This window comes from Oncorhynchus gorbuscha, linkage group LG07, assembly GCF_021184085.1.
Source record: "Oncorhynchus gorbuscha isolate QuinsamMale2020 ecotype Even-year linkage group LG07, OgorEven_v1.0, whole genome shotgun sequence".
NCBI classification, from domain to species: domain Eukaryota; kingdom Metazoa; phylum Chordata; class Actinopteri; order Salmoniformes; family Salmonidae; genus Oncorhynchus; species Oncorhynchus gorbuscha.
The window spans coordinates 42,926,360-42,949,541 of NC_060179.1; the positions used below are offsets into that span (position 1 = coordinate 42,926,360).

The window sequence follows — 23,182 nt, forward strand, 5'->3', positions numbered from 1 at the left end:
ACAAACACATTGCCATACTGAACATATAGCGCCACTGTGAATTCACTTCCTGCCTGTAGGTCAACGGCACATTTGTTTGGAACCCCATCTTGCCGCTCTTTTTTTGCCCCAAGCTCACTAATGTAGCAAAGAGCTCGGATGAAGTGACAAGAAATAAACATAAACACGAGGAGGGGGGAACCTGCATTCAATCCACCTTTTTTTAATGTTTGAGTGCAGGGATCTTTTCCCATGATGGTTAAACAGGGGGGGGTTAAACAACCCCCCCCCCCGAGTTGGTTGTAAACAATCAGGAAAGAATGTACTCTTGACAGGGGTTCTCTCTCGCTTACTCACTCACTCACTCACACACACACATAGGCTAATCCCACACAGGTATAAGTCCATTGTGAAAGAGTCTCCACTCGCTCCTCAGCTCCACTCCGCTGGGTCAGGTAAGGACAAGAGAGGGGGGCCTCAGCTGCACCCCCCCACAGATCCATTTCAAAACACATAGGAATATGTAGGCTACACCGTGCTGGAAAAGTGAAGAGGGGAGTGGGGGATGATTATACAAGCCCATGGCTGGGACCTAAGCAGTGAGCCAGGGGGTAGAGAATGAAAGGGGATAAAGGATACACAAATCTTGAATGAAGGAGGAGAGGAAAGAGACTTTAGAAGAGGGGGGGGGGGGGCAAGTGGGTCTCTTGAAGGGAAGGAGATGGTTCTCAGAGACAGCAGTGCAAAGAAAAAGTTTGAAATTCAGGGCAGTTGGGTAACTCATCATACATAAAGACAAGGAAACCTATTCAATTATCTCTAGGGTTATAAAAACCCATTAAAAGAGTGTGTCGTAAGAGAGATGATGTACTTGTGGCTGCAGCTCTTCCTAGATAGCAGTGGTTCAGTGCAGCTGCATGTTCAGGGTTGGGCAGGTTGCTTTTCTAAATGTAATCCGTTACAGTTACCTGTCCAGAATTTTATTCAGTAACAATTTTTGGATTACCCAAACTCATTTATGTAATCTGACTACTTTCCCTCTTTTATTTAACCTTTATTTAACTAGGCAAGTCAGTTAATTCAGAACAAATTCTTATTTTCCATAATGGCCTAGGAACAGCGGCTTAACTGCCTTGTTCAGTGGCAGAACGACAGATGTTTACATTGCCAGCTCAGGGGATTCGATTTAGCAACCTTTCAATCACTCGTTCAAACTCGTGTATGTCTGTCACTGTGGCAGTCATAACATCCGGTCAGTGTCCATAGAGACAGTGTCCATCTTGGGAGAGCCCTAAAAACACGCCCCTTCCATACAGTTACGTCTTTTCGTAGCATATTAGGAGGATTTACGCAAGAAATTAGAATAATTAGGTTGAGATTAGGACTTGCGAAAATTCTCTGCTAATTTTACCTTCTACGAAGTGTCTTGTATCGAACTGGAGTGTTTTTAGGGAGTCCCCTTTTGGGAATGGTTTTAGCACCACCAGGTGACAAAATTCAAGAACTACACCACACACACTAATTTCCGGCAGAACCGGAAATGGTGTCATACTCCATCAAATTCCAAATATGTCTGCTGCTGGTTTCTTCTGAAAACAAAACAATCTCGTTCAGAATGGCAAACATCGGAGATAACGAGCTAGAACAGCTCGAATACCTTTCGTTAGTATCCAAAGTGTGCACAGAACTCGACAACCATCTGGGGATAAGCGATAAAGATCTAGGTATGAAAACCGAAAGTTGTTTAGCAGCTAACTAACCAGCTACATGTTAATTTAGGTAGCTAGCTATCGTTGGATAACTGTCTACGGTCTTATACCCCAAATGAGTCCCAGTAACTCGCTTGGCACTGTTGTGGTTGTCTTGTTGCAAATACAAACGTCTCCGGACTAACGTTAGTTAGGTAACCAACACAGCATTGACATCTGTCTGACCTAGCTAGCTAAATTAGTTCTCAATCTCAAGGCGGCATTCTGGCTTCTCCCTGTCTACAGTTCTGAGCCAAAATTAGCTTCGCCCACCACTGCCTCGTGTGAACTGCAATCCCGACGTTGTTTTAACGTGTAGGAACTTCAATAATCATTGGCACTTGTCTTCTATAAGCGATGAAGAATCCTCAAATAAAAAGATATACACTTACGGTATCCGTTTTGGACAGATCCATAACGTTATAACTATGGGTGACTCAATCTACGAAACACTTCCGCTACACTTACACACAGGTGTTAGATGGACAATTAGCACAAGTGGTCGCCTCTTGTCTTCTGCCTGTTTTATTTTTTAAACAATGTAACATGGATATGGCAGTGTGGGAACACTATATCAAGGTGTGCATCAATGTAATGATTTATTTATGTATATACACTACCGTTCAAAATTTTGGGTCACTTAGAAATGTCCTTGTTTTTGAAAGAAAAGCACATTTTTGGTCCATTTAAAAGAACACCAAATTGATCAGATACAGTGTAGACATTGTTAATGTTGTAAATGACTATTGTAGCTGGAAACGGAAGATTTTTAATGGAATATCCACATAGGTGTACAGAGGCCCATTATCAGCAACAATCACTCCTGTGTTCGAATGGCACATTGTGTTAGCTAATTCAAGTTTATAATTTTAAAAGGCTAATTGATAATTAGAAAAACCTTTTGCAATTATGTTAGCACAGCTGAAAACTGCTTATTAAAGAAGCAATAAAGCTGGCCTTTAGACTAGTTGAGTATCTGGAGCATCAGCATTTGTGGGTTCGATTACAGGCTCAAAATGGCCAGTTTCAAAAGAAACAAAAGTTTATTTTAAAACTCATCAGTTTATTCTTGTTCTGAGAAATGAAGGCTATTCCAAGATCTCGTACAACGATGTGTACTACTTCCTTCACAGAACAGCGCAAACTGGCCCTAACCAGAATAGAAAGAGGAGGCCCCGGTGCACAACTGAGGAAGAGGACAAGTACATGAGTGTCTAGTTTGATAAACAGATGCCTCATGAGTCCTCAACTGGCAGCTTCATTAAATAGTACCCGCAAAACACCAATCTCAAGGTCAACAGTGAAGTTGTAAGTTCTTTTGCCCATCTTAATCTTTTATTTTTATTGGCCAGTCTGAGATTTGGCTCTTTCTTTGCAACTCTACCAACGGAACATTTTCAATAACTTTTCAAGTTTCATCAAGTACAGTTGCAAAAACCATCAAGCTCTATAATGAAACTGGCTCTCATGAGGACCGCCACAGAAATGGAATACCCAGAGTTCAAATCAAATTTTATTGGTCACATAATGTGTATAGCAGATGTTATTGCGGGTGTAGCGAAATGCTTGTGCTTCTAGCTCTGACAGTGCAGTAATATCTACCTAGTAATATCTAACATCGGTGCTTTTTGATTGCACATCTGTAAAAGTTTGAGGGTTTTAGGTGACAAGCCAAATTTCTTCAGGCTCCTCAGGTTGAAGAGGCGCTGTTGCGCCTTCTTAACCACACTATCGGTGTGAGTGGACCATTTCAGTTTGTCAGTGACGTGTACGCCGAGGAACTTGAACCTTTGCGGTCCCGTCGATGTGGCTAGGGGGGTGCTCCTTCTGCTGTTTCCTGAAGTCCACAATCATCTCCTTTGTTGTTCTTTTTACATTGAGTGAGAGGTTGTTTTCCAGGCACCACACTCCCAGAGCCCTCACCTCCTTCCTGCAGGCTGTCTCGTCATTGTTGGTAATCAAGCCTACTACTGTTGTCTGAACACTCATTTTATTTAGAATTCAAGGCACACTTGACCAATATGGCTACCACAGCATGATTCAGCGATATGTCATCCCATCTGGTTTGGGCTTAGTGGCACTATCATTCATTTTTCAACAGCACAATGACCCAACAAACCTCCAGGCTGTTTAAAGACTATTTTACCAATAAGGAGAGTGATGGAGTGCTGCATCAGATGACCTGGCCTCAACCAAACTGAGATGGTTTAGGATGAGTCGGGCCACATACTGAAGGATTTTGGGATGAGTCGGACCGCAGAGTGAAGGAAAAGCAGCCAACAAGTGCTCAGCATATGTGGGAACTCCTTCAAGACTGTTGGAAAAGCATTCCAAATCACATACACTTCCCGGTGAGGCTGGTTGAGAGAATGACAAGAGTGTGCAAAGCAGTCAACAGGTCAAAGGGTGGCTACTTTGAAGAATCTCAAATATAAAATCTATTTGGACTTTTTTTTGGTTACTACATGATGTGTTATTTCATAGTTTTGTCTTCACTATTATTCTAAAATGTAGAAAATAGTAAAACTTTTGACCGGTAGTGTGTTATGGAAGATGAGGTCAAAGATTTTTATCACTAACTCAACAGACCAGAGCCTGTCATTTCCAATGGGAGCAAATTAATCATAATGGGCAGAACAAGCAAGGAGGTGGGCCCAGCCAAGCACAAGCTAGTGAGTTCCCATTGGCACGTTCTAGCATTTATTTGAATATTTTCACGAGGGAACACCTACCCTGATGTGTGCAGTAACTCAATTTGCCCTTGCACTCCTTCTAAACAACACAATGTTTTGAAACCTTAGCAAAGGGTGAAGTCTACAAAACAGTGTTACAGATTCTAGTTTTTGAAAGAGAACTGTATGGAGATCAAATGTTTAATCGATGAGTACATTTGCAGAATGTTGGCCAAATTCCATGTTCTCCCACTGCCGGTCACTTGGCTTCCTCATCACAATATTTGGTAGTGAGTGGAAACGCCACCTGGAAGCTTCACATTTTATACAGTGGTCCTTCTGTAGCTCAGTTGGTAGAGCATGGCGCTTGTAACGCCAGGGTAGTGGGTTCGATCCCCGGGACCACCCATACGTAGAATGTATGCACACATGACTGTAAGTCGCTTTGGATAAAAGCGTCTGCTAAATGGCATATATTATTATATTATATATCCAGTGAACGATCTGGCTCATTGTTCTATATGTGATGAGGTCCTTATGCTTCCGATACCCTACCGCAAGCAACGAGTGTTAATGGTCTTAACAAAACGTCCCTGTAAGAGGATCTCTTCATTCAATGACTCTTGTATGTGTAATGGAACTGAGTCATGCTCAAGGGCTATATCTGACCTTAAAGTTGGCTAGCTAGCTGGCGTGATAGCCCTGTTTAACAAGCAAACGAGTACATTCTTAATGTTTAGGAGTAACATTACTTGGCTAATCAGGTTAACCCTGAACTAATGGGTCGTTTCTTTGCCACACAGCCGAGTTTGTCATCAGCCTTGCTGAAAAGCAACCAACGTTTGATGGCTTTAAATCACTTCTATTGAAAAATGGCGCTGAATTCACAGTAAGTACTGTCCACTGCTATCTACTGTCACTAGCTAGATAGCCAGCAGATCTGACCCACTTGTGTACAGCTCCACTAGGTTTGTATGGACTTTCTGTGTAGATTAAGACACTGCGGATTCTGCGCAAGGTTTGGAAAAAGCACATCAATCCAGGTTTAAGAAATGCTTGTGCTGTTACACCGAGAAGATTGAACTACCAGCCGTTCAATCTTCTCTGTGTAACAGTTGGGATAATGGAACAAGTCGGGAGTACAACACATTTCTCATCCCTGAATTGAGGTACGTTTTCCAAGCCATATCTCGCGCTGGCTCCGTGGTGTCTTAATCTACACAGAACGTCTGTCCGACCCTAGTGCAGCTGTAAGCAAGCATTTAAAAAAAATGTATTGTTTATTTTAACCTTTATTTAACCAGGCAAGTCAGTTAAGAACATATTCTTATTTTCAATGATGACCTGGGAACAGTGGGTTAACTGCCTGTTCAGCGGCAGAACGACAGATTTGTACCTTGTCAGCTCGGGGGTTTGAACTCGCAACCTTCCGGTTACTAGTCCAATGCTCTAACCACTAGGCTACGCTGCCGCCCCAATTATCTGATGGCTACAGTTGAAGTCGGAAGTTTACATATACCTTAGTCACAATTCCTGACATTTAATCCTAAAAATTCCCTGTTTTAGGTCAGGTCGGATAACCACTTTATTTTTAGAATGTGAAATGTCAGAATAATAGTAGAGTGATTTATTTCAGCTTTTATTTCTTTCATCACATTCCCAGTGGGTCAGAAGTTTACATGCACTCAATTAGTATTTAGTAGCATTGCCTTTACATTTTTGTACTTTTAACCACAAGATTCCCACACTAAGTTGGGTGAATTTTGGCCCCTACCTCCTGACAAAACTGGTGTAACTGATTCAGGTTTGTAAGGCCTCCTTGCTCGCACACGCTTTTTCAGTTCTGCCGACACATTTTCTATAGGATTGAGGTCAGGGCTTTGTAATGGCCACTCCGACAACCTTTGTTGTCCTTATGCCATTTTGTCACAACTTGTCCATTTGGAAGACCCATTTGCGACCAAGCTTTAACTTCCTGACTGATGTCTTGATTTTGCTTCAATATATCCACATAATTTCCTTCCTCATGATGACATCTATTTTGTGAAGTGCACTAGTCCCTCCTGTAGAAAAGCACTCCCACAACATGATGCTGCCACCCCCATGCTTCACGGTTGGGATGGTGTTCTTTGGCTTGCAAGCCTCCCCCTTTTCCTCCTAACATAACAATGGTCATTATTGCCAAACAGTCTTATTTTTGTTCCATCAGACCAGGGGACATTTCTCCAAAAATTACGATCTTTGTCCCCATATGCAGTTGCAAACCGTAGTCTGTCTTTTTTTATGACGGCTTTGGAGCAGTGGCTTCTTCCTTGCTGAGCGGCCTTTCAGGTTATGTCGATTTAGGACTTGTTTTACTGTGGATATAGATAGTTTTGTATCTGTTTCCTCCAGATCCAAGTACATTTATCTCTAGGAGACAGAACGTGTTTCCTTCCTTAGCGGTATGAAGGCTTCGTGGTCCCATGGTGTTTATACTTGCTTACTATTGTTTGTACAGATTAACGTGGTACCTTCAGGCATTTGGAAATTGCTCCCAAGGATGAACCATACTTGTGGAGGTCTACAAAAAAAAAAATTCTGAGGTCTTGGCTAATGTCTTTTGATTTTCCCATGATGTCAAGCAAAGAGGCACTGAGTTTGAAGGTAGGCCTTGAAATACATCCACAGGTACATCTCCAATTGATTCAGATGATGTCAATTAGCCTAACAGAAGCTTCTAAAGCCATGACATAATTTTCTGGAATTTTCCAAGCTGTTTAAAGGCTTAGTGTATGTAAACTTCTGATCCGCTAGAATTGTGATTAAGTGAAATCTGTCTAAACAATTGTTGGAAAAATTACTTGTCATGCACAAAGTAGATTTTCCTAGCTGACTTGCCAAAACTATAGTTTGTTAACAAGAAATGTGTAGAGTGGTTGAAAAATGAGTCTTAATGACTCTACTTTAACTACGTGTTCAATTTATTTTCGATCTTTCAGGATTCACTTGTTGGCAATTTGCTCAGACTTATTCAAACGATGCGGCCTCCATCAAAGACATCTACAAACAAAGGTATGTGAGCTATATTCCACCTATATCGTCTGATTTATGGTGATGTATGCTTTTCACTTACAATTGCAAAGCTATGGGCTTTGTGCAGTGCATTCGGGAAGTATTCAGACCCCTGCCCTTGACTTTTTCCACATTTTGTTACTTTACAGCCTTATTCTAAAATGGATTAAGTACATTTTTCTTCAATCTACACGATATAAAAAATGTACACATACCTTTTGGGCCCTTTGCAATGAGACTTGAAATTGAGCTCAGTTGCATCCTTTTTCCATTGTTTATTCTTGATGTTTCTGCGTCTTGATTGACGTCCACCTGTGGTAAATTCAATTGGTTGGACATGATTTGGAAAGGCACACACCTGTCTATATAAGGTCCCACAGTTGATGGTGCATGTCAGAGAAAAAAACCAAGCCATGAGGTCGAAGGAATTGCCCGCAGAGCTCCAAGACAGGATTGTGTCGAGGCACAGAGCTGGGGAAGGGTACCAAAAACATTCTGCAGCATTGACGTTCCCAAACTGAGCAATCAGGGCAGAATGGTCAGGAAGGTGACCAAGAACCTGATAGTCACTGATAGAGCTCCAGAGTTCCTCTTTGGAGATGGGCAACCATCTCTGCAGAACTCCAGCTATCAGGACTTTATTGGTGGAGTGCTCAGTAAAAGGCATATGACAGCCCGTTGGGGTTTGCCAAAAGGCACCTAAAGGACTCCCAGACAGTGAGACACAGGATTCTCTGGTCTGATGAAACCAGGATTGAACTCTTTGGCCTGAATGCCAAGCGTCACATCTGGAGGAAACCTGGTACCATCCCTATGGTGGCAGCAGGATTGGGGGAAAGATAACCCGAACAAGGTACAGGGCGATCCTTGATGAAAACCTGCTTCAGAGCGCTCAGGGCCTGCGACTGGGAGCGAACAGAACAACAATCTAAGCACACAGCCAAGACAACACAGGAGTGGCTTTGGGACAAGTCTCTAAATATCCTTGAGTGGCCCAGTCAGAGCCCGGACATGAACCCGATCGAACATCTCTGGAGAGATGTGAAAATAGCAGCGCGGCAATGGTCCCCATTCAACCTGACAGCTTGAGAGGATCTGCAGAGAAGAATGGGAGAAACTCCCCAAATACAGGTGTGCCAAGCTTGAAGCGTCATACCCAAGAAGTCTCGGCTGTAATCGCTGCCAAAGGTGCTTCAACAAAGTAAAGAGTCTGAATACTCATTTTGTTTTTTTCATTTGCAAAACATTTGACATGTTTTTGCTTTGTCATTATGGGTTTATTGTGTGTAGATTGTTACGTACCAGTATTATTCTATATTGATGGGAAAACAATTTAATCTATGTGGAAAATATAATGGCGTCTGACTACTTTCCGAATGCGCTGTTTATGCTATTGTTACTATGTTGTAGACTTGCTGACTCTTTACTCTATGATTCTAGCTTTTGAGCCTGTGGTCAAGCAGAAGAGTGAGAAGGACAAACTGAAGGAGTTGTTTCCTGCGTTATGCAGGCCAGACGATCCGGCTCCTAAGGTAAGTCTTTGTGCTTTAACGTAGTTCATTTGCAGGTAAAATATACATTATAGACTACTTTGGTTGACTGTGTGACCTACTGATATTTGGCCTACCATTTCTGACCCCCCCCAAGGCCATACTAGACGAAGACGACGTGAAAATTGCAGACGCTGCCATGAAGGAGTTGGAGATGTTCATGCCCAGTGTGAGTAGATCAGACTCAAAGAGCAAGAGCAGGTAAAGAGATTTCCCCAATTACACTCTTATTGGCTTCAAGTGTACATTTTCCTCAGTTACTTAGATGGGAGCTCATAGATTTGCATTCCTCAGGTCGGACAAAAAGAGGCGGCACAGCAGAAGCCGGAGCCGAGACAGGGACAGGAGGAGGCGTCATCGTTCTCGGTCCCGCTCTCGCTCTAGATCTCGCTCTAGGGACCGCGATCGTCAAAGAGACCGAGACCGTGAGAGGGACCGCGACCGTGGTAAGAAACGTGCGTCTCGCTGGAGTGAGCGCAGTCGCACCCCCAGCCCCCACAGAGACCGAGACAGGGACACAAAGGACGGCTCTGACCGGTGGAAGGACAAACACGTGGACCGCCCACCACCAGAGGAGCCTACCGTGGGAGACATATTCAACGGCAAAATCACCAGCATCATGCAGTTTGGCTGCTTCGTGCAACTGGAGGGGCTGAGGTCAGTAAAAGAGTTGTTAATGCCTCGGCAAAAGTCATTAATTCAATAGTGATGAACTTGGTTTGCGTTTGATTGTGCAGTGTTGAAAGCCTGGGGCGGCAGGGTAGCCTAGTGGTTAGAGCGTTGGACTAGTAACCGGAAGGTTGCAAGTTCAAACCCCCGAGCTGACAAGTTACAAATCTGTCGTTCTGCCCCTGAACAGGCAGTTAACCCAATGTTCCTAGGCCGTCATTGAAAATAAGAATTTGTTCTTAACAAACGTGCCTAGTTAAATAAAGGTAAAATAAAAAATAAATACAAATAATCTGTTTTGCATTGTAGGAAACGCTGGGAGGGGTTGGTGCACATCTCTGAGCTACGAAGAGAGGGACGTGTTGCCAATGTGGCTGATGTGGTCCAGAAAGGTCAACGAGTCAAGATCAAGGTGCTGTCCTTTACTGGCTCCAAGACCAGTCTCAGCATGAAGGTATGTGCTTTCAGGAAGTATTCATACCCCATCAAATTGTATTGGTCACATACACGTGTTTAGCAGATGTTAATGCGGTTGTAGCAAAATGCTTGTGCTTCTAGCTCCGACAGTGCACTAATATCTAACAAATTACACAATATATACCCGATACACACACATTTAGTAAAGGAATGGAATGAAGAATATAAAAATATATGGACGAGCAATGTCAGAGCGGCATAGAACAGGATACGGTATATACATATGAGATGGGTAATGCAAGATGTGTAGACATTTTTGAGTGACTAGTGTTGCATTTTTTAGTGGCCAGTGATTTCAGGTTTATGTGTATATAGGCAGCAGCCTCTGTGCTAGTGATGGATATTTTAACAGTCTTATGGCCTTGAGATCAGTCTCTCGGTCCCATCTATAATGCACTTGTACTGACCTCGCCTTCTGGATGATAGCGGGGTGGTTGTTGTCCTTGATGATCTTTTTGGCCTTCCTGTGACATCGGGTGCTGTAGGTGCCCTGGAGGACAGGTGACCCTGTGATGCGTTGGGAAGACTGCACCACCCTCTGGAAAGCCCTGATGTTGTGGGCGATGCAGTTGCCATACCAAGCAGTGATACAGCCCGTCAGGATGCTCTCGATTGTGCATCTGTAAAAGTTTGGGGGTTTTAGGTGACAAGCCAAATTTCTTCAGCCTCCTGGAGTTGAAGAGGCGCTGTTGTGACTTCACCACACTGTCTGTGGGAGTGAACCATTTCAGTTTGTCAGTGATGTCTACGCTGAGGAACTTGAAGATTTCCACCTTCTCCATTGCGAGATTGCAAATGTGGATGGGGGGCGCTCCATCTGCTGTTTTTTGAAGTCTACGATCATCTCCTTTGTTTTGTTGAGTGAGTGTTATTTTCCTGGCACCACACTCCAAGAGCCCTCATCTCCTCCCTGTAGACTGTCTCGTCATTGTTGGTAATCAAGCCTACTACTGTTGTCGTCTGCAAACTTGATGATTGAGTTGGAGGTGTGCTTGGCCATGCAGTCATGGGTGAACAGGGAGTACAGGAGGGGACTAAGCACGTACCCCTGACGGGCCCCTGTGTTGAGGATCAATCTAGTGGAGGTTTTTCCTACCTTCACCACCTCGGGGCGGCCCATCATGAAGTCCAGGACCCAGTTGCACAGGGCGAGGTTCAGTCCCAGGGCCTCGAGCTTAATGATGAGCTTGGAGGGTACTATGGTGTTGAATGCTAAGCTATAGTCATTGAACAGCATTCTTACATATGTATTCCTCTTGTCTAGATGGGATAGGGCAGTGTGATGGCGATTGCGGCGTCTGTGGTTCTAATTGAGACAGTAAGCAAATTGAAGTGGGTTTAGGGTGACGGGTAAGGTAGAGGTGATATGATCCTTGATGAGTCTTTCAAAGCACTTCATGATGACAGAAGTGAGTGTTACGGGGCGAAAGTAATTTAGTTCAGTTACCTTTGCTTGCTAGGGTACAGGAACAATGGTGGCCATCATGAAGCATGCGGGGACAGCAGACTGGTATAGGGAGAGATTGAATATGTCCGTACACACCAGCCAGCTGGTCTGCGCATGCTCTGATGATGTGGCTAGGGCCGTCTGGGCCGGCAGCCTTGCGAGGGTTAACACGCTTAAATGTCATACATCGGCCACTGAGAAGGAGAGCCAACAGTCCTTGGCAGCGGGCCGCGTCAGTGGCACTGTTATCCTCAAAGCAAGCAAAGAACGACGTGGCTGGTTTTCCTTTTTGTAGTCCGTGATTGTCTGTAGACACTGCCACATAGGTCTGCTGTCTGAGCCGTTGAATTGTGACTCCACTTTGTCTCTATACTGACATTTTGCCTGTTTGGAAATAACTACACTGTTTGTATTCTGCCATATTCCCAGTCACCTTGCCATGGTTAAATGCAGTGATTCGCACTTTCAGTTTTGCGCAAATGCTGCCATATATCTACGGTTTCTGTTTAGGGTAGGTATTGAGCACAACATCTCCTATACACTTCCTGCTAAAGTGAGTCAGTCTATTCGTCTATGTTGTTCTCGGAGGCTACCCGCAACATATCCCAGTCCGCGTTATCAAAACAATCTTGATGCGTGGATTCCGATTGGTCAGACCAGCGGTGAATAGTCCTTAGCGTGGGTACTACCTGTTTGAGTTTCTCCCTATAGGAAGGGAGGAGCAAAATTGAGTCGCGGTCAGATTTACCTTATAGGTATCCCGGAAGTTGGAGTAACAGTGGTCGAGTTTTGGCAGCGCAAGTCCTACAGTCGATATGTTGCTAGAATTTTGGCATCCTTTTTCTCAAATTTGCTTTGTTAAAATCTCCAGCTACAATAAATGCAGCCTCAGGACATATGGTTTGCATAAAGCCAACTGGAGTTCTTTGAGGGCTGTCACAGTATCAGCTTGAGGAGGAAATATACACGGCCGTGACTATAACCAATGACAATTCTCTTGGGAGATAATACGGTCTGCATTTGAGGTATTCTAGATCGGGTGATCAAAAGGACTTGAGTTCCTGTATGTTATCACAATTACACCATGAGTAGTTAATCATGAAACACACCCCCGCCCTCCTTCTTCCCAGAGAGATATTTATTCCTGTCTGTGCAATGAACTGAGATTCAAACTGGCTGGACTGATTCGGACAGTATATCCTGAGAGAGATGTTTCCGTGAAGCAGAGTATGTTACAATCCCGGTATCTCTGGAAAGAGACGCCATCCATGAGCTCCTCAACTTTATTATCTAGATAGTAATATGCTTGGAAGCGGTGGGTGGCATGTGCGCCTCTTAAGTCGGACTAAAAGACTACTCCGAGTACCTCTCCTTCGCCGGAGTTGTTTTGGGTTCTGGAATCAGTTCATTTTCCCTGGGGGGTGCGAACAATTGATCTGCTTCGGGAATGTCGTATTCCTGGTAGTGCTAATGAGTTACCGGCGCTTTGATATCCAATAGTTCTTCCCGGCTGTATGTAATAACACAACATTTTCTGGGCTAACAATGTAAGAAATTATACATAAAAATAAAAAATTCTGCAGAGTTTCCTAAGAGCAAGAAGCGAGGCAGCCCTTTATGTCAGTGGCATTTTTTACTTATTCAGAAGGTTGTTACAGCCTGAATTCAAATTGGATTAAGTGGATCCCCCCCCCCTCGCCTATCTACACACAATTCCCAATAAACTTTGTTTTTAGACATTTTTGCAAATTTATTAAATTCATTAATTAATTTACATAAGTATTCACATACCCGAGTTAATAAGCACTTTTGTGGCGATGATGGCTGCTTTGAGTTGTCTTGGGTATGTATATCAGCTTTGCACATCTGGATTTGTGGATATTCTCAAGCTCTCTTAAGTTACAATAAATGGAGAGTGGTGGTGAACAGCAATCTTCATGTCTTTCCACAGATTTAATGGGATTCAAGTCTAGGCTTTGGTGGGACCACTCAGACTTTCACATTCTTGTTCTGAAGCCATTCCAGCTTTGCTTTGGCTGTATCCTTGGTGTCATTGTCCTGTTGGAATGTAAATCTTCACCCCAGTCTACCATAATTGCTGGACTATTAAGCGCACCTGAATATAAACCGCACCCACTGAATTGTTAAAAAATATGTATTTTGAACATAAATAAGCTGCACATGTCTATAAGCCGCAGGTGCCTACCGGTACATTGAAACAAATGAACTTTACACAGCCTTTAAACGAAACACCTCGGTGTCGGAGTTGAATAGCCTCAGAATTGCTTCATCCGATGTTGGATCGTTTTCATTGTCGCTCTCGTCACTTTCATCCGGAGGCAAATACCCCGCTGAGCTCATGCTGCCCCTTCAACACGCAGCAGTCCAGCCTTTCGAAACCCGTTGATGATAGTGGATTTTTTGACAATGCTCCACACTGTCAGGACCTACTGGCAGACTTGACCATAAGATGCTCTTCGCCTGCGGCCCGTTTTAGTGAAGGATTTCTCCCCACTTGTCATCCAAGCCTCCCACTGAACAAGGAGCGCCACCTTAAATGCACGATTTACACTGATGTCGAGTGGCTGCAAATACTTTGGGCCATCTGCTTTTCTTCCCTCTGAAAGCTTTTGTTGTCTTTCTGCACTGAGTCAGTTCCTCACGCTGCTGTTTCCAACGTCTTATCATCGACTCATTAAGGCCAAGCTCCCATGCAGCAGCTCTATTTCCTTTTCCAACAGCCAGATTTATCGCCATCAACTTGAAAGCTGCATCATGCATTTCTCCGTGTCTTTGTCATGATGAGGGTGACAAAATTACTACGGTAATCAGAATGATGGGAAGTTTGAGCGCGCTCGATTTACGTCACATTATGTGACTGTGCTCAGTTTTTTTGGCGGCATGAATCTTGTGAAAGCGGGAAAAATCCATAAATTAGCCGCATCATTGTATAAACCGCGAGGTTCAAAGTGTGGGAAAAAAGTAGAGGCTTATAGTCCGGAAATTACGGTAAGTTCATTTACATTCTGAAGCAAGTTCTCATGAAGGATTTGCCTGTATTTGGCGCCATTCATCATTCTCCCTATCCTTACCAGTCTCCCAGTCCCTGCTGCTGAAAAGCACCCCCATAGCATGATTCTGCCGCCACCATGCTTCACAGTAGGGATGGTGTTAGACGGTTGATGAGCTGTGCCTGGTTTTCTCCACACATAGTGCATTTCATTCAGGCCAAAGAGTTCCATTTTGGTCCCATGAGACCAAAATGTGATCCCACAGGGCGAACCCTATGGTATCGCGATACTACTTGGTATCACATCATTAGTATATGTTGGTGTTGTGACAAACACACTGAAAATAGATATTTTTCACGCGGAAATTTGCATCACCTTTTTGGGCGCTCACTAGTTTTCGTCCCTGTAATCATGTTGGTAAAAATATGGGCATTTAAAGTAATTTTCCTGATTTAATTTTTTAAATATTTTATATTTATTATCTTAATTTATATTTATTTTTTGACAACTGCAAACTTCAAGGAGTTGGTTTGTCATTCCCCTTGCTTGAGGAACAAAAGAGAAGAGCCCCCCCCACACTCGGGTGCTATGGCATGACTTACCTTGTACCACATATTGAGATGTACCCTTTCTGTTCAGAAATCAGCTGTTAAATGAGGTGAAAAGGAGACTGGAGTGCCACTAAGTTTTAAAGACTTTGGAACTTTTGGAAAGCACTATGAAAGACCTGTTTAATTATTACTGAAACACTGGCTCTCCTCTTTGTTGACAGGATGTGGACCAGGAAACTGGGGAGGACCTGAACCCCAACAGAAGGAGGAACCAGGGCCCTGATGGTGAGGAGGAGAAAATCATGAGGAACCCCGACCGCCCAACCAACCTCAACCTGGGCCACGCCCCTGAGTTGGAGGATGACACACTGGAGCGTAAGAGACTGACCAAGATATCTGACCCCGAGAAGTGGGAAATCAAACAGGTATGTGTGCACACAGGGTTTTTATCAAGACCTCTTGACTGTTATCAGTGTGATTTTTGATCTAATAATGCTATTTTCTTCTGTTCTCAGATGATTGCTGCTAATGTTCTTTCTAAAGAGGAGTTCCCTGACTTTGACGAGGAGACTGGTATCCTCCCCAAAGTTGATGACGAAGAAGGTAAAACATTACTTATGTTATTGTGTGTTCCACAGCGGATTGGTCAAAGCAAGCTTTGTGATTTGCTTGAGATGTGTTCTAAGCCATACTAAAAACTGTTTAGCACGGGTGAGTCGATGATGCAAAAATGGGCATCTTTTTTTCTGTTCCATCTGAGAAATCCCTGCCCATCCGCTGTCTCATCGGCCCAGCCAGCCAATTCATTAATTTGATCTCCATTGTAAAAAAAAAAAGTATGTCGACGTTATTTCCTCTTGCTTCGAGCCTATCATTTGGTTTGCAACAACAGGGATTTGTATAAACGTTGCTGCCAGTCTCTCGACATTTGCAACATTGTATCAATATTGAAATTCGATCTCCACTGTCTTATTGAGAATGAACGTGTCAGGACGAGACAGTTATCTTTTCGCAGGCAGTCAGTCATGAATCTGCATTTTTATATATATATATATATATATATATATATATATATATATATATTGCTCAAACAAATAAAGGGAACACTTAAACAACACAATGTAACTCCAAGTCAATCACACTTCTGTGAAATCAAACTGTCCACTTAGGAAGCATCACTGATTGACAATAAATTTCACATGATGTTGTGCAAATGGAATAGACAACAGGTGGAAATTATAGGCAATTAGCAAGAAACCCCCAATAAAGCTGTGGTTCTGCAGGTGGTGACTACTGACCACTTCTCAGTTCCTATGCTTCCTGGCTGATGTTTTGGGCACTTTTGAATGCTGGTGGTGCTATCACTCTAGTGGTAGCATGAGACTGAGTCTACAACCCACACAAGTGGCTCAGGTAGTGCAGCTCATCCAGGATGGCACATCAATGCGAGCTGTGGCAAGAAGGTTTGCTGTGTCTGTCAGCGTAGTGTCCAGAGCATGGAGGCGCTACCAGGAGACAGGCCAGTACATCAGGAGACGTGGAGGAGGCTGTAGGAGGGCAACAACCCAGCTGCAGGACCGTTACCTACGCCTTTGTGCAAGGAGGAGCAGGAGGAGCACTGCAAAATGACCTCCAGCAGGCCACAAATGTGCATGTGTCTGCTCAAACGGTCAGAAACAGACTCCATGAGGGTGGTATGAGGGCCCGACGTCCACATGTGGGGGTTGTACTTACAGCCCAACACCGTGCAGGACGTTTGGCATTTGCCAGAGCGCCCTGTGCTCTTCACAGATGAAAGCAGGTTCACACTGAGCACAAGTGACAGACGTGACAGAGTCTGGAGACTCTGTGGAGAACGTTCTGCTCCCTGCAACATCCTCCAGCATGACCGGTTTGGTGGTGGGTCAGTCATGGTGTGGGGTGGCATTTCTTTGGGGGGCCGCACAGCCTTTCATGCGCTCGCCAGAGTTAGCCTGACTTCCATTAGGTACCGAGATGAGATCCTCAGACCCCTTGTGAGACCATATGCTGGTGCGGTTGGCCCTGGGTTCCTCCTAATGCAAGACAATGCTAGACCTCATGTGGCTGGAGTGTGTCAGCAGTTCCTGCAAGAGGAAGGCATTGATGCTATGGACTGGCCCGCCCGTTCTCCAGACCTGAATCCAATTGAGCACATCTGGGACATCATGTCTCACTCCATCCACCAACGCCACGTTGCACCACAGACTGTCCAGGAGTTGGCGGATGCTTTAGTCCTGGTCTGGGAGGAGATGCCTCAGGAGACCATCCGCCACCTCATCAGGAGCATGCCCAGGCGTTGTAGGGAGGTCATACAGGCACGTGGAGGCCACACACACTACTGAGCCTCATTTTGACTTGTTTTAAGGACATTATATCAAAGTTGGATCAGCCTGTAGTGTGATTTTCCACTTTAATGTTGAGTGTGACTCCAAATCCAGACCTCCATGGGTTGATAAATTTGATTTCCATTGATAATTTTTGTGTGATTTTGTTGTCAGCACATTCAACTATATAAAGAAAAAAAGTATTTAATAAGAATATTTCATTCATTCAGATCTAGGATGTGTTATTTTAGTGTTCCCTTTATTTTTTTGAGCAGTGTGTATATATATCACACACACACACACGTCACTAGAAAAGCCGGTCCAGCTAAATGAAAGGCAGCTACTTTGCTATTATAGCATAGTTTGACGTGACTGTGTTAGTTGTAGTTGGCTAGCTAGCAAGCGAGGGATAATAGCTTTGCCAGCCAGCATGGCAATGGAACATTTAGATTGGAAAATATATACATATTTCAATTTGACTCGTAACCCATTGTAGAAAAGCAATTGTACACTTGAGGTTGTGTAAAAATGTTTTTTTTTTAGCACGATTGTGCTAATCTGCGGTACTCTGCTCCTCCTCGTACTTATGGCCGTAGCACAGTCGTGCTGAAAGAGTAAGTTAGCACGCCCTCGTGTACATTTTCTTCATAGAAAACCACTGTCGGTTTAGATTCACATTGAAGTATTGGATGCTGATTTGCCCACCACTTTCTTTCAGATGAGGACCTGGAAATTGAGCTGGTGGAGGAGGAGCCTCCGTTCCTGAGAGGACACACTAAACAGAGTATGGACATGAGCCCTGTCAAGATTGTTAAGGTATGTTTCCATGTCCTCTTGATCAACCTACTTTCAAGGCAATTTTGTTTGAGGGTTTTCATCCTGTTTAGTAGTGTGAACAATTGCAGCTCACTTTGTTTCCCTCTGTCAGAATCCAGACGGCTCGCTGTCCCAGGCTGCCATGATGCAGAGTGCTTTGGCTAAGGAGAGGAGGGAGGTGAAGCAGTGTCAGCGAGAGGCTGAGATGGACTCTATCCCCATGGGCCTGAACAAACACTGGGTAGACCCTCTGCCTGATGGTAAGTCCGTATGGAAGCACACAGTAATCCTCATCACAGTCCGGTCTGAGCCACTACATCAGACTTCCTCCAGTGTAGCAGCAGCAGCCCTCAGGGTTTGCAGGGCTGGAGATGGTTATCTGGTTTCTTTTAGCATCCTAACAGGCCGGATAGAGTGGCCTGCTGTAGTGTGCTGTGTCTTCCAGGGTTACAGGGGAGGCTTTGTGGGTGTAAAGGTTCCTCCCAGGTGTCCTAGACTGGGTCTGGATCACCAGTCATCTGAAGGGGTGGAGGTTAAATATCACACCAGTTCATCTCAATTAAAGACGCTTCCCCCTTACACAGTTGATGGAAGGCAGATTGCAGCCAACATGAGAGGAATTGGCATGATGCCAACTGACATCCCGGAGTGGAAGAAACATGCCTTTGGGGGCAACAAGGCCTCTTACGGCAAGAAGACGGCAATGTCCATCCTGGAGCAGAGAGAGAGCCTGCCCATCTACAAGCTCAAAGAGCAGCTCATACAGGTTTGTGCAAAAGTTTGCAAATTATATATCGCTAGTTATTTATATTTCAAAAGCTGTTTTTGACCATTTATGCATAACATTTTGCTCACATCTCTGCTTCTCTATTACAGGCTGTCCACGATAACCAGATCTTGATTGTTATTGGAGAGACTGGTTCTGGGAAAACTACCCAGATCACCCAGTACCTGGCCGAGGCGGGCTACACCACTCGGGGGAAGATCGGCTGCACTCAGCCCCGTCGTGTGGCAGCCATGTCCGTGGCCAAGAGAGTCTCTGAAGAGTACGGTTGCTGTCTGGGCCAGGAGGTGAGTGATCTCCTGGCCCACGTGACCATGAGATGATGACGAATACATCTGATCGCAGAACAATCTCAAACGTCTGGCCCTAGTTATTTTTAACTTGTGTCTCCGTTCTTCTACACCAGGTGGGCTACACCATCCGTTTTGAGGACTGCACCAGCCCTGAGACGGTGATCAAGTACATGACAGACGGTATGTTGCTGAGAGAGTGTTTGATAGATCCGGACCTTGGCCAGTACGCCATCATCATGTTGGATGAGGCCCACGAGAGGACCATCCATACTGATGTGCTCTTCGGTCTGCTCAAGAAGGTATACCAGGGTCTTGTTTCCCCTTGACTTCAGGGTCTAAACATCGCTAATATTTTAAAGGAAAGTTTTGTATTAAGCTAAGTCTCCCCCTTTTCAGACAGTGCAGAAACGCACAGACATGAAGCTGATTGTCACTTCAGCCACGCTAGATGCCGTCAAGTTCTCCCAGTACTTCTACGAAGCGCCCATCTTTACCATCCCAGGACGTACCTATCCAGTGGAGGTGCTCTACTGCAAAGAGCCTGAGACGGACTACCTGGACGCCAGTCTCATCACAGTCATGCAGATCCACCTGACCGAGCCTCCAGGTACGGTTTTAACAAAGGTTAAACCCAGTCTATAGTCTAACTGTAATTTATAGTCATTGACCTAAATCACTGCATGAATGCAAATCCATTGCTATAAAATGTCAGTTTGAAATTCACCCTTGATTGTGAAGAGTTATCAACCTTCTTTATGTCCTCTCTCGCTCCTTGTTTGCAGGTGATGTCCTGGTGTTTCTGACGGGTCAGGAGGAGATTGACACCGCTTGTGAGATCTTGTATGAACGGATGAAGTCTCTGGGACCTGAAGTGCCCGAACTCATCATTCTACCTGTCTACTCTGCGCTGCCAAGCGAGATGCAGACCCGTATCTTTGACCCTGCTCCCCCCGGCAGCAGAAAGGTTGTCATTGCCACTAACATTGCTGAGACGTCTCTGACCATTGACGGTATCTACTACGTTGTGGACCCAGGATTTGTGAAGCAAAAGGTGTACAACTCCAAGACTGGTATTGACCAGCTGGTGGTGACTCCCATTTCACAGGTAGACTGGTTAATCACTCAGTTCATATTTATTTTCTAAACCTACCAAGATTGTAACCCCTCTGTCTCTCTCAAGCAATTACAATTTGGTATGCTAAGGGCTTCAATGTAACTTCTGTTAGGCCCAAGCCAAGCAGCGGGCTGGTAGAGCTGGAAGAACTGGCCCAGGGAAGACCTACAGGCTGTACACCGAGAGAGCATACAGAGACGAGATGCTCACCACCAACGTGCCTGAGATCCAGAGAACTAACTTGGCCAGCACTGTGCTGTCCCTCAAGGTATGCATACAGTCACAAAAGGGGATAAACCTTGTTTCACTGTACATTCTTCTGTGATCTATACTTGTCTGCTGAGACCAACTCCTCCCGTATCATCCCCTGATGTCCCTTTCTCCATATTCCTTCAGGCCATGGGCATCAATGACCTGCTATCGTTTGATTTCATGGACGCTCCACCCATGGAGACGCTGATCACTGCCATGGAGCAGCTCTACACTCTGGGGTCTCTGGACGATGAAGGGTTGCTCACTCGTCTCGGACGCAGGGTAAGAGTTTATACCAAAAAAAGGAGACTATTGTTAAGAAAGGCAAAAGTGAGGATTAATTACCAATGAATTATTTCCATCTCTCTGTCAGATGGCGGAGTTCCCTCTGGAGCCCATGCTGTGTAAGATGCTGATCATGTCCGTCCACCTGGGCTGCAGTGAGGAGATGCTCACCATCGTCTCTATGCTGTCTGTGCAGAACGTCTTCTACAGGCCCAAGGTACGTCAAATCACAACACTCATAAACACTGAAATAGGGTCATATCACTTCTCTGGGTATCCTGATTAGATTTTTTTATTTTCTTTGCAGCACAGTTGAATGTTGTTGAGGTTTAACATTATGGTTGGACACCTCAATGAGGCAATTATATGGTGTGCCATTGTTGATCATTTGATGACTAACAGTTCTTTTATTCTCTGTGTCTCAGGACAAGCAGGCCCTGGCTGACCAGAAGAAGGCCAAGTTCCACCAGGCCGAGGGAGACCACCTTACTCTGCTGGCTGTCTATAACTCCTGGAAGAACAACAAGTTCTCCAACCCCTGGTGCTACGAGAACTTCATCCAGGCCCGTTCCTTGCGCAGAGCCCAGGATATCCGCAAACAGATGCTGGGTATCATGGACAGGTAGGTTCCACTGTCCATTTGATGATCAAGGTAATTGTATGTCTGGTAAAGAAACCTCACTTACTAGAAATCTTCTCACACAAATCCAAAAAAACGTTTACCTCTTCTCAGACATAAACTGGATGTGGTGACTTGTGGAAAGGCCACGGTGCGTGTGCAGAAGGCCATCTGCAGTGGTTTCTTCCGGAATGCAGCCAAAAAGGATCCCCAGGAGGGCTACCGTACGCTCATTGACCAGCAGGTGGTGTACATCCACCCCTCCAGTGCCCTGTTCAACCGCCAGCCTGAGTGGTGAGTCGACCCTCATTTCTGATTACCACGGGGACTAATGGATTAGTCACTAGTTTACATTGAATGTCAACTGTTACTGAGCCATCCTGGACATTATTTTCCTCTTGCTCCTCTCTCCACAGGGTGGTGTACCATGAGTTGGTGCTGACCACTAAGGAGTACATGAGGGAGGTGACCACCATTGACCCACGCTGGCTGGTAGAGTTCTCGCCGGCCTTTTTCAAAGTGTCTGATCCCACGCGTCTCAGCAAACAGAAGAAGCAGCAGCGCCTCGAGCCCCTCTACAACCGTTACGAGGAGCCCAACGCTTGGAGAATCTCCCGCGCCTTTCGGCGGCGCTAGAATGTGCATCTTGTATCACAACACAGAAAGAGAGGGACACATTCCTATATCAGCTGGTTGAGAAATACCATGGAGAGACATTGTCTGCCAACAGGCCTTTTTAGCTGTAACATGCGATTTGATAAAGCTGGGTCATTATCTACTTGTTTTGGACATGTGTAAAGTATGTGTTATATGTGCTCAGCTGTTTTCTATTAACTGCAATTCTATAATTTTGAGCTGAATTCTGGTAGGCTGAATTCTTTCTCTTGACCTGTATAGTAGTCAACTAGTAAAATGAGGTCATTGCTCTCCTGTTCTTACAGGCTTACCTGGGTAACATGAATAAAAAGGTCTCATCCCCCTGAGGAGAATCAATCTTATATTTGAGTATCATGGACAACGAAACATGTTTGTTTTACTTGAATGTCACATCTGACCTGTGTGTAAACTTCTGAAAAATGATCAATTGAATAGGAAGGGGACTGGGCAGTAATTTGACAAGGCAGTGAACGTCTTTGTTTAAAAAGCACAGTGCTCTGAGACAGTTTGTCTTTTATAGTAGGCTATATTTTTATACAATGAAGGGAGATAACAGGATGGAACTTAATACTTGGGCATTGTCTTTGGTTTAGCTTTGTGTGATTGCTTTACTGTGCTAGTGTAATCCTAACATTTTCTGCACTCATTAAATGCATGTTCTCATACTTTTTGTTTCTAATGTTTCATTTAGAAGTGTTTTATTGACACCCACACTGGAGACCACAATATCAGTTTTGTGGCTCCTGAGTGGCGCAGCGGTCTAAGGCACTGCTCAGTGCCAGAGGTGTCACTACAGACCCTGGTTCGACTCCAGGCTGTATCACAAGCCGTGATTTGCAGTCCCATAGGGCGGTGCACA

At 44.6% G+C, this 23,182-nt stretch overlaps 1 protein-coding gene across 1 annotated transcript; it reads left to right on the forward strand.

Moving 5' to 3' along the window:
- The first annotated feature begins 1,528 nt into the window (after nt 1–1,528).
- On the forward strand, nt 1,529–22,988 carry LOC124039884 (ATP-dependent RNA helicase DHX8-like). The gene is made up of 22 exons (XM_046356403.1): nt 1,529–1,703; nt 5,203–5,288; nt 7,381–7,453; nt 8,894–8,985; nt 9,101–9,204; nt 9,298–9,660; nt 9,982–10,126; nt 15,380–15,583; nt 15,674–15,761; nt 18,222–18,319; nt 18,432–18,579; nt 18,904–19,085; nt 19,196–19,390; nt 19,510–19,695; nt 19,793–20,003; nt 20,179–20,501; nt 20,623–20,778; nt 20,907–21,044; nt 21,136–21,264; nt 21,473–21,669; nt 21,781–21,960; nt 22,083–22,988. The coding sequence occupies exons 1-22, from the start codon at nt 1,595–1,597 to the stop codon at nt 22,300–22,302; spliced, it is 3,627 nt and encodes a 1,208-aa protein (XP_046212359.1). The 5' UTR covers nt 1,529–1,594; the 3' UTR covers nt 22,303–22,988.
- The last annotated feature ends 194 nt before the right edge of the window (nt 22,989–23,182 follow it).

Excerpts from the sequence above, each read along its gene's own strand:
- LOC124039884 (XM_046356403.1), top strand. The coding sequence starts at position 1,595 with ATGGCAAACATCGGAGATAACGAGCTAGAACAGCTCGAATACCTTTCG. Across the intron at positions 21,670-21,780 it reads ATGCTGGGTATCATGGACAG|ACATAAACTGGATGTGGTGA; the intron begins GTAGGTTCCACT and ends ACCTCTTCTCAG. Across the intron at positions 21,961-22,082 it reads TTCAACCGCCAGCCTGAGTG|GGTGGTGTACCATGAGTTGG; the intron begins GTGAGTCGACCC and ends CTCTCTCCACAG.